Source organism: Coregonus lavaretus (genome assembly GCF_964263955.1).
Source record: "Coregonus lavaretus genome assembly, chromosome: 36".
Lineage (NCBI taxonomy): Eukaryota > Metazoa > Chordata > Actinopteri > Salmoniformes > Salmonidae > Coregonus > Coregonus lavaretus.
Window position 1 is genome coordinate 23557491 of NC_140023.1, and position 14360 is coordinate 23571850.

The 14360-nt window shown below is 41.7% G+C and overlaps 1 protein-coding gene across 2 annotated transcripts; it reads left to right on the forward strand.

Moving 5' to 3' along the window:
- Positions 1–4543: 4543 nt before the first annotated feature.
- On the forward strand, positions 4544–11339 carry LOC311110912 (molybdenum cofactor sulfurase-like). 2 transcript variants are annotated; one of them, XM_084153542.1, is made up of 15 exons: positions 4544–4964; positions 5221–5310; positions 6171–6237; positions 6370–7014; positions 7131–7207; positions 7468–7667; positions 7875–7991; positions 8115–8510; positions 8919–9081; positions 9194–9281; positions 9549–9673; positions 9871–9967; positions 10174–10315; positions 10414–10518; positions 11032–11339. In XM_084153542.1, exons 1-15 carry the CDS (start codon positions 4820–4822, stop codon positions 11125–11127), a joined length of 2553 nt encoding a protein of 850 aa, XP_084009668.1. In that variant the 5' UTR covers positions 4544–4819; the 3' UTR covers positions 11128–11339. The 2 variants fall into 2 exon arrangements, 1 of the variants encoding a protein (XP_084009668.1); XR_014610736.1 differs by lacking the exons at positions 10414–10518; positions 11032–11339 and having other exon boundaries at positions 4731–4964; positions 9873–9967; positions 10174–10259.
- The last annotated feature ends 3021 nt before the right edge of the window (positions 11340–14360 follow it).

The window sequence follows — 14360 nt, forward strand, 5'->3', positions numbered from 1 at the left end:
GGATTGGCGACACTAGCTAGCAATTTCCCTCACCGTAACGTTAACAGAACTGTGGGAAAGCAGTGCTCCTACTGGGCTGGAGTGTGGGCCGGAGACAGCGCTAGCAGCCTCAATGGCAGTGGGCGCAGCATGTAGTAAGTGATGTGTAGTAAGTGATGTGTAGTGGGCGCAGCATCTAGTGGGTGCGGCATGTAGTAACCACAGTCTGCAGATAGACATTATTGTTATTTTCCAGACCATTTAAATTTGGAGCTCGAGGTGATTTAGCCCTCCAATCGCTAGAGGGCGTCCGAAGTTTGGCGACAATTAGCTAAGTTAGCTAGCACCCCTATCTCTTGCTAGTTAGCTATGCATAGTTGGGGGCACAGTGGGGCAGCTCGTGCTCATGTCGTGCCACTACGGGTGTGAATGGCTAGTTAGTGGCAATACTGTGAAGTATACTGTCAAACAAAACACATTGTTTGGACTGGTTACCTAGTCAGTAACCTAACGTAGCAGGCGTACCTACTCAGATACCTACCCTTTTTTTTTTTAATAAACTGTCATTGTTATTGCAGCCTGCACATCTAACTTTTTCCACAGCTGTCACAAATCCTGTTGTGCCCCAGCAACGTTGATTTTTTTTGTACAATTGTGATGCGTGTGATAGAAGGAGTCAGGCGCAGGAGAGTAATACGATAAACAGTTGTGCAAGCATGCGACAACAAAACTCAGGCACAGGGGAAATATCTACCCTGGCAACAACAAGGTAAGGGTAGCTCAACTGAGCTACACACAGCTCACTACAAACAATCACCCACACAGACAAGGAAGCAGAGGGAACACTTATACAATAACTAATTGGGGATAAGAACCAGGTATGTGTGATTAATTAGACAAGACAAGTGGAGTGATGATAAATGGATCGGCAGCAGCTAGTAAGCCGGTGACGACGAACGCCGAAACCTGCCCGAACAAGGAGGGGAGGCAGCCTCGGCGGAAGTCGTGACAACAATTCTATTTGCTTCCATTTCGTTTCAACATTTTTGTGTGTTTTTTTGGCAAGTTGTCGTTATTATTACATGTCCTTTTTTAAATAAAAAACATCCTAAGTACATCTGCATTCCCATTTGCCCATAATTCTTGGAGATCCTTTGAATGGTAAAGTTTTGTGATACTCTCAACTCATCCTGTGGTATAAGCACATTCATAACTGTTTTATAACACTTTACTTAAGATGTCTGTGCACATTCTATAAGGGCATATTACATGGTTATGATGCCCATCCTTCCATTAAATGTAATAATGTGACACAGAGGTTGGTAAATTACATAACATTTACATTTACAATTACGTCATTTAGCAGATGCTCTTATCCAGAGCGACTTACAAATTGGTGCATTCAACTTATGATAGCCAGTGGGACAACCACCCAATATATATATATATATTTTTTTATATGGGGGGGGTGGTGGAGGGGTGGGTAGAAGGATTACTTTTGTACTATTCCAGGTATTCCTTAAAGAGGTAGGGTTTCAAATGTCTCCGGAAGGTGTTCAGTGACTCCGCTGTCCTGGCGTTGTAGGGGAGCTTGTTCCACCATTGGGGTGCCAGAGCAGCGAATAGTTTTGACTGGGCTGAGCGGGAAATGTGCTTCCGTAGAGGTAGGGGGGCTAGCAGGCCAGAGGTGGATGAACGAAGTGCCGTCGTTTGGGTGTAGGGTCTGATCAGAGCCTGAAGGTAAGGAGGTACCGTTCCCCTCACAGCTCCGTAGGCAAGCACCATGGTTTTGTAGTAGATGCGAACTTCAACTGGAAGCCAGTGGAGTGTGCGGAGGAGCGGGGTGTAACATCTGGTATGTAGACTTATGTAGCATGTAATAACATATGACATCAGTTGCCATGCAGACTGTATAATAGCAGTTGTTATTAACAGTTGGCATTAGAGCATATGATAACAGGATGAAGAGTCATATTGAACACCCATTAAATCCGGTTATATAACATCTCATGCCGTGACTCAACTATTTAAAACTACTTATGACAGCTTATGACCAATGTTATAATGTGTTATATAGCTGTTATAAAAGCTTTATGAATGCATGCATAAGGACACCTATAGTGAAGTGTTATTGATTTTTTTGCTTAGTGTGAAAATGTGAAAATTGCACCAAAGTGATAAAAAATATATATATATTTCATGCATTAGTGACATGAGTGACAATTAACAGTATTGCATTTCAGTGTATGTACATGACAACAACATTAATGTGTGTGTGTGTTTGTGTGTGTGTGTGTCAGTTCTTTAGTAATCATATGTGAATGAAACTGCAGGCAAGGAGGTGCAAAGGAGCTGCTAAAGAGGCAGCATGGTGAAGACATATTGATCCATGAATAGTTATGTTATGAATGTATGACAACACAGAATGAAGCCTGCATCTTCAAGACCCTCACCGCTGACCCTTCCAGCAAAAAAAAAACAATTTCAGCTGGCAGATATAAGCTTCTTCACGTTTATCCCGTTATGACCTATTTTGATAGCATTGCCTAGTGAAAGACCCCTGACCATTCAGAATAACCAAACATTTTTAATTTATGGAGATTTCAATAAATAGAATTGCAAATTGCCTATTATTTTCTATTATGTTTATGCACATTCTTGACTTGCATTTAAATTCACTCCTTGTATTTTTCTATTTTATTAGGATCCCCGTTAGCCGACGCCAATGGCAACAGCTAGTCTTACTGGGCTCAGACACAAAAGACGTTACAGACAAAATACTTTACAATATACATCCATTTAAAAACATTAACATGTAGTGCGCGTGTGTGTTTGCATCTATCAGTTACAAACACAAAAAATGCCTGGTGGGGTAAGTGTGTGTGTCACCGCTGTGTTTAAGTTGACTATACAAACAATATTAATGTTGTAAAAACAAGAAGCGATGCAGTCAGTCTTTCCTCAACTCTTAGCCAAGAGAGACTGGCATGCATATTGATATTAGCCCCGTGATTACAATGAAGAGCAAGACGTGCCGCTCTGTTCTTTGCCAGCTGCTGCTTAACAATGTCCTTCTTTGAAGCACTTGACCATATGACTGAACAATAATCAAGATAAGCTAAAACTAGAGCCTGCAGGGCTTGCTTTGTGGAGTGTGGTGTCAAAAAAGCAGAGCATCCCTTTATCACGGACAGACCTGTCCCCATCTTTACAACCATTGAATCAATATGTTTTAATCATGACAGTTTACAATCTAAGGTAACACCAAGTAATTTAGTCTCCTCAACTTGCTCAACAGCCACACCATTCATGACCAGATTCAGCTTAGGTCTAGAATTTAGGGAATGATTTGTACCAAATAAAATGCTGTTAGTTTTAGAGATGTTCAGGGCCAGTTTATTACTGGCCACCAATTCTAAAACGGACTGCAACTCTTTTGTTTAGGGTTGCAGTGATTTCACTAGCTGTGGTTGCTGGCACGTATAGGGTTGAATCATCAGCATGCATGGACACACAGGCTTTGTTTAATGCCAGTGGCAGGTCATTGGTAAAAATAGAAAAGAGTAGAGGGCCAAGAGAGCTGGCCTGTGATACACCACAATTTCCATGTTTAACATTAGAGAAGCTTCCATTAAAGAAAACCCTCTGGGTTCTATTAGATAGATAGCTCTGAATCCACGAAATGGCAGAGGTTGAAAAGCCATAACACATACAATATCAAAGGCTGCACTGACATCTAACAGTACAGCTCCCACAATCTTCTTATTATCAATTTCTTTCAACCAATCATCTGACATTTGTGTCAGTGCAGTACATGTTGAATGCCCTTCTCTATAATCATGCTGAAAGTATGTTGTTAATTTGTTCACAGAGAAATAGCATTTTATTTGGTCAAACACAATTATTTTCCAACAGTTTGCTAAGAGCTGGCAGCAAGCTGATAGGTCGGCTTTTAGAACCAGTAAAGACTGCTTTACCATTCTTGGGTAGTGGAATGACTTTGGCTTCCCTTCATACTTGAGGACAAACACTTTCCTCTAGGCTCAGATTAAAGATATTACAGATAGGAGTGGCTATAGAGTCAGCTACTATCTTCAGTGGCTTTCCATCTAAATTGTCAATGCCAGGAGGTTTGTCATTGTTGATCGATAATAATAATCTTTCCACCTCTCCCACACTAACTTTACAAAATTCAAACTTACAATGCTTTTCTTTCATTATTTGTTTTTGTATGCATGAATATGATGGCTCACTGTTCATTGTTGGCATTTCCTGCCTAAATTTGCACACTGCCAATGAAGTAATCATTAAAATAATTGGCAACATCAAATGGTTTTGTGATTCGATAAAAGATGGAGTTGGATTTGTCTTTCTGCCCATTATTTCATTTAAACTACTCCCAAAAATGTTTCCATCATTCTTTGTATCATTGATCTTGACTGAAGAGGAATTTTAATTGTTCTGGTTAACACACTAAATTCTTGATAATAGCAACAATATTTCATTTGAATTAGCCAGTTTTATGTTTTGCTCACTTATTGCCCCCTACTGACAGACTCAGTCCACTTCCAAACGTAGTTTATGTTGTATTCCATTTCCTGCTATCTCAGTGATAGATCTATAGTTATATCAGTCCTCTTATCTTGATCTGTTGAACTGAGGAATGCGAGGTAAATCGTTTCGATACAAATGACTGTTACTCTCCGTCAGAGATGCAGTGTGGACTTAGAACTTTGTCAGTGAGTGTTTGTCTCTTAGCTATCAATACTGCCATTCGACCTGTGCAAGTTACGTTGTAGATAGAACTTCAAAGTTACACTGTAGGTAGGTAGACGCGAATATGCCGCTGCAAAAGGCTATGGAGAAGGAATCGTTAAGTTTTAATCAACTGTGCACGATTGAGAGCTTCGAGGAGGTTTGGAGTCATTACGGTTATAAGAGTGACTTCAAAGACGTAATAGAACGGGAGTTCTCAAGGATTAAAGGTACAGTACTTTGTGCGTGGGGCTTCAGTCACAGTGCCAAACTTGTTTAAAGTTAGTAAATCAATTTATGCTGATTCAACGCAAACCGGGGCTGTACATTTTAACACAGGCCTACTGTATATGTTGTGTCATTATGGCAATACGTCTACTTACCACTAAGTGGTGCAAGTGTTGTTATTAGATGCACATAAGGGATTATCCACATAGAAACTCATTACCAAGATTTCTCAAACTCCAAAAACCAACTTTTTGACAGGCATTACATACCTGGATCATGCTGGAACAACGCTATATCCCGAGTCACTGGTGAGAGAATTCTATCAGGATATCTCCAGGAATGTATATGGTGAGTCTTTCCCCATACCAAATATAATTAGCTACAACTGATATAATGTGCTGAGTAGTTAAAAGTGTAAAAAATTGACATAATTCTATTAAAGGGGCAATCTGGGATTGCTACATACATTTTTAGACTGTTTATGTAAATGAACCCTTGTTTTCATTAACGAGTTAAGTACTGGCCATTGCATGTCAATTGTATTGCCATTTAAGCGTATTATTAACACTGTTTATTGAGAATTGACCTGTTTAAAGTTGTATGCCAGGCTAGGGCAGGTCCTTTTAGGATCTGTGACATTTTAGTCATTAAGGAGATGATGTTATCCATAGCAATTTACAGGAATAATTCCGGTTAAGTGCCTTGCCAGTAATCGACAGATTCTTCACCTAGTCATCTCGGAGGTTCGAACCAGCGACCTTTCGATTACTGGCCCTACGCTCTTAACCGCTAGGCCCTACGCTCTTTACCTCTGCCAAACTCAGATGTGAGTTTATGGGCGTTTTGCCCTGTGGTTAAGATGTTATCCCTTAGTCCTCTAATCTCAGTATTCTTTTTGTTAAAAAAAGTATTTTTGTCAACTATTTTTCCTAATACACTTTGTAAATACTCAACTTTGTATCCAGTCTTCTTTGTCACGTCCTGCACTGTAAATAAATACCTCCTATTTTTGCACCTGGACCTCCTACTCTGAGACTGTTGCTGCTCCACACCAACTAAATAGGCTTCCGGGTCCTCTATTTTAACACCCTTTCAAAGGCTGATAATCCATCGTACTTGCCTTTGTGTTTTCTGTTTATATATATATATGAATACACCTGTATCCTGATTAATATATTATTCAATTATTTTAATATTTTTGTCTTTAGGCAACCCTCACAGCCATAACCCCAGCAGCAGACTGACACATGACACAGTGGAGCATGTCAGATACAGGTAGCTAAAGCCTCTCCTTTCACAGAAAGAAATACTCATCATTATTCCATCCGAATGAATGTGACTGTGTGACCACTTATTTATGCCATCCTATTGAGGATATGTCCTGAACAGAAATGTATTTTCTTGCAGGATATTGCAGCATTTTAACACCACTCCTGACAAATACTCCGTGATTTTCACCTCTGGCTGTACGGCAGCGCTCAAATTAATCGCTGAGAGCTTTCCCTGGAGGCCTCCCACTGCTGCGGAGCCAGCCAGTCAGTTCTGCTATCTGACTGATAACCATACCTCGGTGGTCGGTATAAGAGGAGCTACTTCAGCACTAGGAGTAGTTCCTCTACCTGTCTCCCCCGAGGAGATAGAGGCCAGAGCCAAAGATGTAGCCCAGAGTGAAGGCAGCAGTTGCCAGACACCACACCTCTTCTGTTATCCAGCACAGAGCAATTTCTCTGGCAGAAAGTACCCCCTGGGGTACGTGAGGGGCATCCAGGCGAGGAAGCTCTACCCAGCTTGTGACAGCCAGGGCCGGTGGTTCGTCCTGCTGGATGCTGCCTCTTTTGCCAGCTGCTCTCCGCTGGATTTGCAGGAGCACCCAGCGGACTTTGTTCCCTTCTCCTTCTATAAGATGTTTGGCTTCCCCACAGGTTTAGGGGCTCTTCTGGTCAGGAATGATACAGCTGCCCTCCTAAGAAAGGCATACTTTGGTGGGGGGACAGCAGCGGCCTACCTAGCGGGGGAGAACTATTATGTGCCAGCCCCAAATATGGCTAACCGGTAAACTATTCCATGAAATGTTAGTATGGATGTGAATGCAGCCAGGCTTAGAGAGATAATATTGTATTTTTTGATACTTTTTGGGGGATAAACCTTGTTGTTTGTTTTCTATTAAGGTTTGAAGATGGCACCATCTCTTTCCTGGACATCATTGCTCTAAATCATAGTTTTGATGCTCTCCACACGCTCACAGGTATGTACATATGAATAATTGAAAGGCACAGATGAAACAAAATGAAGTTGCTATTCTAATGTGTCAATATCATCTGTCATTACATTAAGAATCAAAGTAAGTATAATTAAATTGGTTGAGTGGTTGTTCATTACATCAATTTGACAGAAATATTTTGAACATCAGTAAGGAGTGGACCAATATGCTACAGAGATTGAATTGAGTCAATAAAACCCTTAGACTATTGTATTGCAACCTTGTTTCCTTGTTTTCACCTTTAGGAGGCATGGACAAGGTCCAGCTGCATACATTTGGTTTAGCACGCTATACTTACATGTTGCTGTCTAGTCTTTGCCATGGCAACGGACAACCAGTGGCTCAGATATACTCCGACAGCGAGTTTGAGAACCCGAGCACACAGGGAGCCATCCTCAACTTCAACTTGATGGACTGTCACGGACAAATAATTGGATACTCTCAGGTTCACTCAAATGAGCCTATTTTATTCACTACACCCTACAGTGTTTTCATTTATTAATTTCAAACATCCGAAAAATGTGAAAGGGGAATTTACCAAGTAAAATCATAATTAACATAGCCTGTGTATTATGAATGCAATAAAAAATGTTGTCTCATATTCCTGCTGATTGATTACAATTTCTAATCATTTTCCTTTTTCTCTTCTCAGGTGGACAAGCTGGCTAGTCTTTTCAATATCCATGTGCGGACAGGTTGCTTCTGCAACACAGGTGCCTGTCAACTCTTCCTTGGTATCACTAATCAAGAGGTGAAGAGCAACCTACAGGTAAGTAGTGAATTTGAGATGTCATTGCACGTGTGTTTGTGCAAAAGACAATAAAAGACGATAAAGATAATTATTCATCCTAATATACTGTTGTCATGCATGTCCTCTCCTGTGTTCTTCAAGGCGGGTCATGTCTGTGGAGACAACATAGACCTGGTTGATGGCCGTCCAACAGGATCTGTGCGTGTATCCTTCGGCTACATGTCAACCTTCCAGGACTGCCGAAACTTCTTGAACTTTGTTGTGGACTGCTTTGTGGAGAAACCAGTCAAAGTGGACCAAGAGAAACTAGACAGACTGAAATCGAACACCTCGTCTAAAGATTCCAGTCAGTGTCTGCTTACTATGCTTACCAATGAGAAACCTAACCACATAGACAATAGAGAGCAAGCCTCTACAGATCCAGTTGTGAACGAATATGGAGGCGTGGCCATCACCAAGGAAGCAAAGAGCCATGGGAAGGCCCAGTATCTGACTAACATCTACATATTTCCAATCAAATCCTGTGCAGCGTTTGAGGTTTGAACACATTTCTCTTTCAATATTGTTTTGCTCTCATTAAATCTACAATGCAAATTATGATAGTTCTCCAATACCCATGTTATGTTTGGATAAAAGTCACAGAGATCTACCTGTTGTTGGATATTAGTGGTAAGAATGAATATTTCATCAACTAAACACATTTACATTTACATTTTAGTCATTTAGCAGTTGCTCTTATCCAGAGCGACTTAAAGTTAGTGAGTGCATACATTTTTCATACTGGCCCCCCGTGTGAATCGAACCCACAACCCTGCCGTTGCAAGCGCCATGATCTACCAACGTGAGCTACAGGAGGCCCAATTACAATGTGTGTGCCAAGCAGTCTACTGTATCAATTGACTTCCCACTTCTTCTGTGTTTTAATTGTGATGTGTGTTTATGCAGGTGACTGACTGGCCAGTGGGCCCTCTGGGTCTGCTCCATGACCGGGGCTGGATGGTGGTGAATGGTAATGGAGTGTGTCTGAACCAAAAGAGAGAACCACGCTTATGCCTCATTCATCCACAGATCTACCTTCCCTCGAACACACTGCTCCTGCAGGCCTCAGGTCAGACATTATAAATATATACTTTTTTTTTGTGACATTCCAGGAATCTTTATTCAGCAGCACCCCTCACATATGTTTCAGTCATATGAGAAGAGTTCCTCTTCTCTTTCAGGAATGGACACTATTTCTGTCCCTTTGGAAAACCACAATGAGCCACACCAGAGTCATAGGGTGTGTCAAAGCAAGGTGTGTGGTGACAGGTGAGTAAAAAAATATATATATATATATTAAACTACTAGCTATGTCTTTGTAGAAAATCTATAGAGTAGGCTTGAAAGACATGTATGATCAGTGTCAGGAATGAAATACAGTATTTATTTTGATGCATTTTTTCCATAATCATTGGTCTACCACAAGTCTGCCACATTGACTTCAGATGGTATAACAGATCACTTAAAATAAGCATAATTTACCATCACCTTGATTCAGAAATGTCGTAATGGTTCTTGTATTCTCTCCTTCCCAAGGGTGCAAACTGTGGATTGTGGCGATGAAGCTGCATCATGGCTCTCAGAGTTCCTTGGACAGCCTTGTCGTCTGATAATGCAAAGTCCTGATTTCATTCGCAACATGAAAAAGAGCCATGAAAAAGGTGAAAGGGAAATGTCCTTGGTAAACTTAAGTTCAGATACCATACTAGGGTATCCATCATAATGGTTCCTTCAGTAATTCCTATTGTCTGCAAAAATCTATTTTGTATGCATGCATGTTGGAATTTACTTTACCCCAATGGGATCTCTTTGCTCTCTTAAATTCATAATGATTTAGACTTTTTTGTCATTGCCCCAGAGGTCTCATCCACTGCCCTCTCCTTGGTGAATGAAGCCCAGTACCTAATGATCAACCATTCCAGTGTTGATTTGCTTCAGAGACACATCACCAGCAGGTACAGTATGACATGTTATTATGCCTAAGGGCCTCACACATTCCTGGTGGAGGACATTTGGAATTTGTGACATACTAAATGACACAGTATGTAGGCCTAGTGAATTACATGTACAAAGATCGTCATAGGTAAACCATTATTATTGATGAATGGGAACCATCCTTTCTTCGTGTTCCTTGTGGTTTATCTAACCACTATGGGGACAGACAGGAATCCTCTGATGACCATCAGCCTCTTGACATCCAGCAGCTTATTCGTCGGTTTCGTGCCAATTTAGTCATCTCTGGATTGGAGCCATTTGAGGAAGATGATTGGTCACACTTGATTATTGGAAGCACCCATTTCCAGGTGAGGATGCAGATTGATTTTCATATATGGTGACACTTATTACTCAAATGGTAACGAAAAGCTTTAACTGTAACAACTCTTTGTAATATGACGTGAAGGTGGCAGGTCGGTGTGGCAGATGCCAGATGATCGGGGTTGATCAGAGCACAGGAGCCAAGACCAAGGAGCCTCTTCTGTCTCTCTCTGCCTATCGCAAGGGGAAGGTCAGTGGGCGGGGGGGGGGAGTTTGCATTTAATTTCAAAGTGTGACAATATGTTCCAGGGTTGGTGTGTGTTGAGTTTTCAGATAGTCCATACCCCATGACACATCATCTGACTTACTACTGGGTCGACTTCGTTTGCAACGGGGGTGGGGTGGGGGGGGGGGGGGAGTTTGCATTTAATTTCAAAGTGTGACAATATATTCCAGGGTTGGTGTGTGTTGAGTTTTCAGATAGTCCCTACCCCATGACACATCATCTGACTTACTACTGGGTCGACTTCATTTGCAACGGTCCGTGTCATTGACCTTAGATCAAAGGTAGCCAGAGTACATAAAAAACTAGAACATTAACTACAAAGAAAACACACAGCAGAGTATTCAATATACAGTATCCCTTATCCCCAAAGGACCCCATTTTGGATACATCTCTAGACTTGTTGTCTGTTGTTCTCACTGCCATTTTGCCCATTCAGTGAGTATGCTGTAAATGTGTTGTGTTGTGATTGTTTTTTAGGTGACCTTTGGCGTGTACCTTGTCCACAAATCACTGGATGACTCTAATGCAACCCTATCTGTTGGCGCTTCTGTAATGTCTCAATGGACAGGATGAGGTTACCATTTCCAGATGTGTTTTTATTTGTCTGGACTCAAAATTATTTTAAGCAAACATTGTTAGGGTACCATTTTAATTCAAGTCTTTGCATATTGTAGGAAGACAACCCAGGTAATAACAGAGCTCATATAGACCAAAGTGTAAATCAATTACTGTACCTTTTTAGTTTACATGATTTGAATGTTTAGTAAATAAACCAAATAAATACAGTTTCTGTTATCTTTGAATAACTGATTTGGTTAAATTCTTTTTTAGATATGAATTGAGTGTGTTTGCCTTCCCAAATAATGGTTTTTATCTTTACCAGGGTCCCAACTTAAACAGCAATCACACCGTTCCCAAACATGTTGCCATCCCCTCAGTTCCTGAACCCAGTTAGAAAGACTGGGGACTTGTCTTAAAATTATTCTACACTCAAATGTACAAGCAACACAATTTACTATAAAGAGTGTCATTTTATTAAATTCATTGGAGGACATTACTTTAGGAAAGAATATAATGTGTTTCTCGATTTGATTCAAAAATTGTTTTAATGATTTGCAGAATACAGTACTTGTGAATAGACATGCATATTTAGATGTGTGATCATAATCAACATTTATCAACAACTCTGATTGGTTGGCACTGCTCATTCTTGGCAGGGTGTTTGATTGTTTTCTAGAACTACAAACCCATGTATGGTGTACTCGAGGGACCTCCAGGTAAGGGGTGAAATTGAAGTCACTTGTGAAGAACATACAGAGCATAATTCCACATGTGCATATCAGTGAGGTGACCAATAAATGCTTGCCCTTTTATTGAAATGTCCACCATAAGCATCCTACTCCTGACCTAGGATTATGATGGGTTTTCCATTCACCACACTCCCCGCAGTGTATCCCAGCTTCCTTGCACTTGGCTTCCCATTGATCCAAACCTGCCTGAGTCCGGTGGTGGAGTCCCAGCTACCACACAGAGACATCCACATGTTCTGCTTGCCTGGCAGCCCTGTGAATGCATTTCCCACATATCTAACATGTAGCTGCATGGCACAATTGGACTCTTTGAACAATAGAAAGTAAAAATGAAGAGAGAAAATGCCCTCTTGACATCTGTGAAATACATTTAAGAAGTTCATAATACAAACATTAGCTAGGCCTTGGAATTACATTTTGTGGCTGAAATTAACTAAATGCAAAATATACATATTATTAACACCTTATTTACCAAGCACTACCACTGATGAAGCAAATAATGATTGCAAAGGTTTTTGACTGCTGCTCATACCATAGTTGTTGCCAATATGCATTGCAAAGCTTTCTAATGCTAGATACAAACACATCAACCGTGATCTCGCCATCACGGTTGACAACTCCATTGTGTCCTCCTCCCAGAGTGCGAAGAGCCTTGGCGTGACCCTGGACAACACCCTGTCGTTCTCCGCTAACTTCAAGGCGGTGACCCGATCCTGTAGGTTCATGCTCTACAACATTCGGAGAGTACGACCCTGCCTTACATAGGAAGCGGCACAGGTCCTAATCCAGGCACTTGTCTTCTCCCGTCTGGATTACTGCAACTCGCTGTTGGCTGGGCTCCCTGCCTGTGCCATTAAACCCCTACAACTCATCCAGAATGCCGCAGCCCGTCTGGTGTTCAACCTTCCCAAGTTCTCTCACGTCACCCCGCTCCTCCGCACACTCCACTGGCTTCCAGTTGAAGCTGGCATCTGCTACAAGACCATGGTGCTTGCCTACGGAGCTGTGAGGGGAACGGCACCTCCGTACCTTCAGGCTCTGATCAGTCCCTACACCCAAACGAGGGCATTGCGTTCATCCACCTCTGGCCTGCTGGCTCCCCTACCTCTGCGGAAGCACAGTTCCCGCTCAGCCCAGTCAAAACTGTTCGCTGCTCTGGCACCCCAATGGTGGAACAAGCTCCCTCACGACGCCAGGACAGCGGAGTCACTCACCACCTTCCGGAGACATTTGAAACCCCACCTCTTTAAGGAATACCTGGGATAGGATAAAGTAATCCTTCTTACCCCCCCCCCCCCCCCCCCCCCCCCCCAAAAAAAAACAAACAACTTTGGCACCTACTTTCTGTCTCAGAAAAAGGGTACGTAAATAAATAGAATACATAGACAATATACATGTAGCATGACAAACTTTAGGTTCCCGATTTATGAATAAAAAGGTCAGAATTCTCACCTTGAGGCACAGCCCAACACATTGTAAACAGCACATGCAATTGAAGTACATTTTTATTATCTTAATAGAAAATTTCATTATATTAGAGAATACATATTATACTGTACATTACATTTACACATCTGTACACATATACAGTGCATTCGGAAAGTATTCAGACCCCTTCCCTTTTTCCACGTTTTGTTACGTTACATACAGCCTTATTCTAAAATGGATTAAATAAATGTTATTCCTCATCGATCTACACACAATACCCCATAATGACAAAGCAAAAACAGATTTTTAGAAATGTTTGCAAATGTATTAAAAATAAGAAACAGAAATACCTTATTTACATAAGTATTCAGACCCTTTGCTATGCGACTCAAAATTGAGTTCAGGTGCATCCTGTTTCCATTTATCATCCTTGATGTTTCTACAACTTGATTGGAGAACACCTGTGGTAAATTCAATTTATTGGACATGATTTGGAAAGGCACACACCTGTCTATGTAAGGTCCCACAGTTAAAACAGCAAAAACCAAGCCATGAGGTCAAAGGAATTTTCCGTAGTGCTCCGAGACAGGATTGAGCAATCGGGGGAGAAGGGCCTTGGTCAGGAGTTAACCAAGAACCCGATGGTCAATGACAGAGTTTCAGAGTTCCTCTGTGGAGATGGAAGAACCTTCCAGAAGGACAACCATCTCTGCCTGAATGCCAAGCGTCACGCCTGGCACCATCCCTACGGTGAAACATTGTGGTGGCAGCATCATGCTGTGGGGATGTTTTTCAGCGGCAGGGATGGGAGACTAGCCAGGATCGAGGGAAAGAAAGATTAACGGAGCAAAGTACTGAGAGATCCTTGATGAAAACCTGCTCCAGAGTGCTCAGGACCTCAGACTGGGGTGAAAGTTCACCTTCCAACAGGACAACGACCCTAACACACAGCGAAGACAACGCAGGAGTGGCTTTGGGACAAGTCTCTGAATGTCCTTGAGTGGTTCAGCCAGAGCCCGGACTTGAACCCGATTGAACATCTCTGGAGCCCTGAAAATAGCTGTGCAG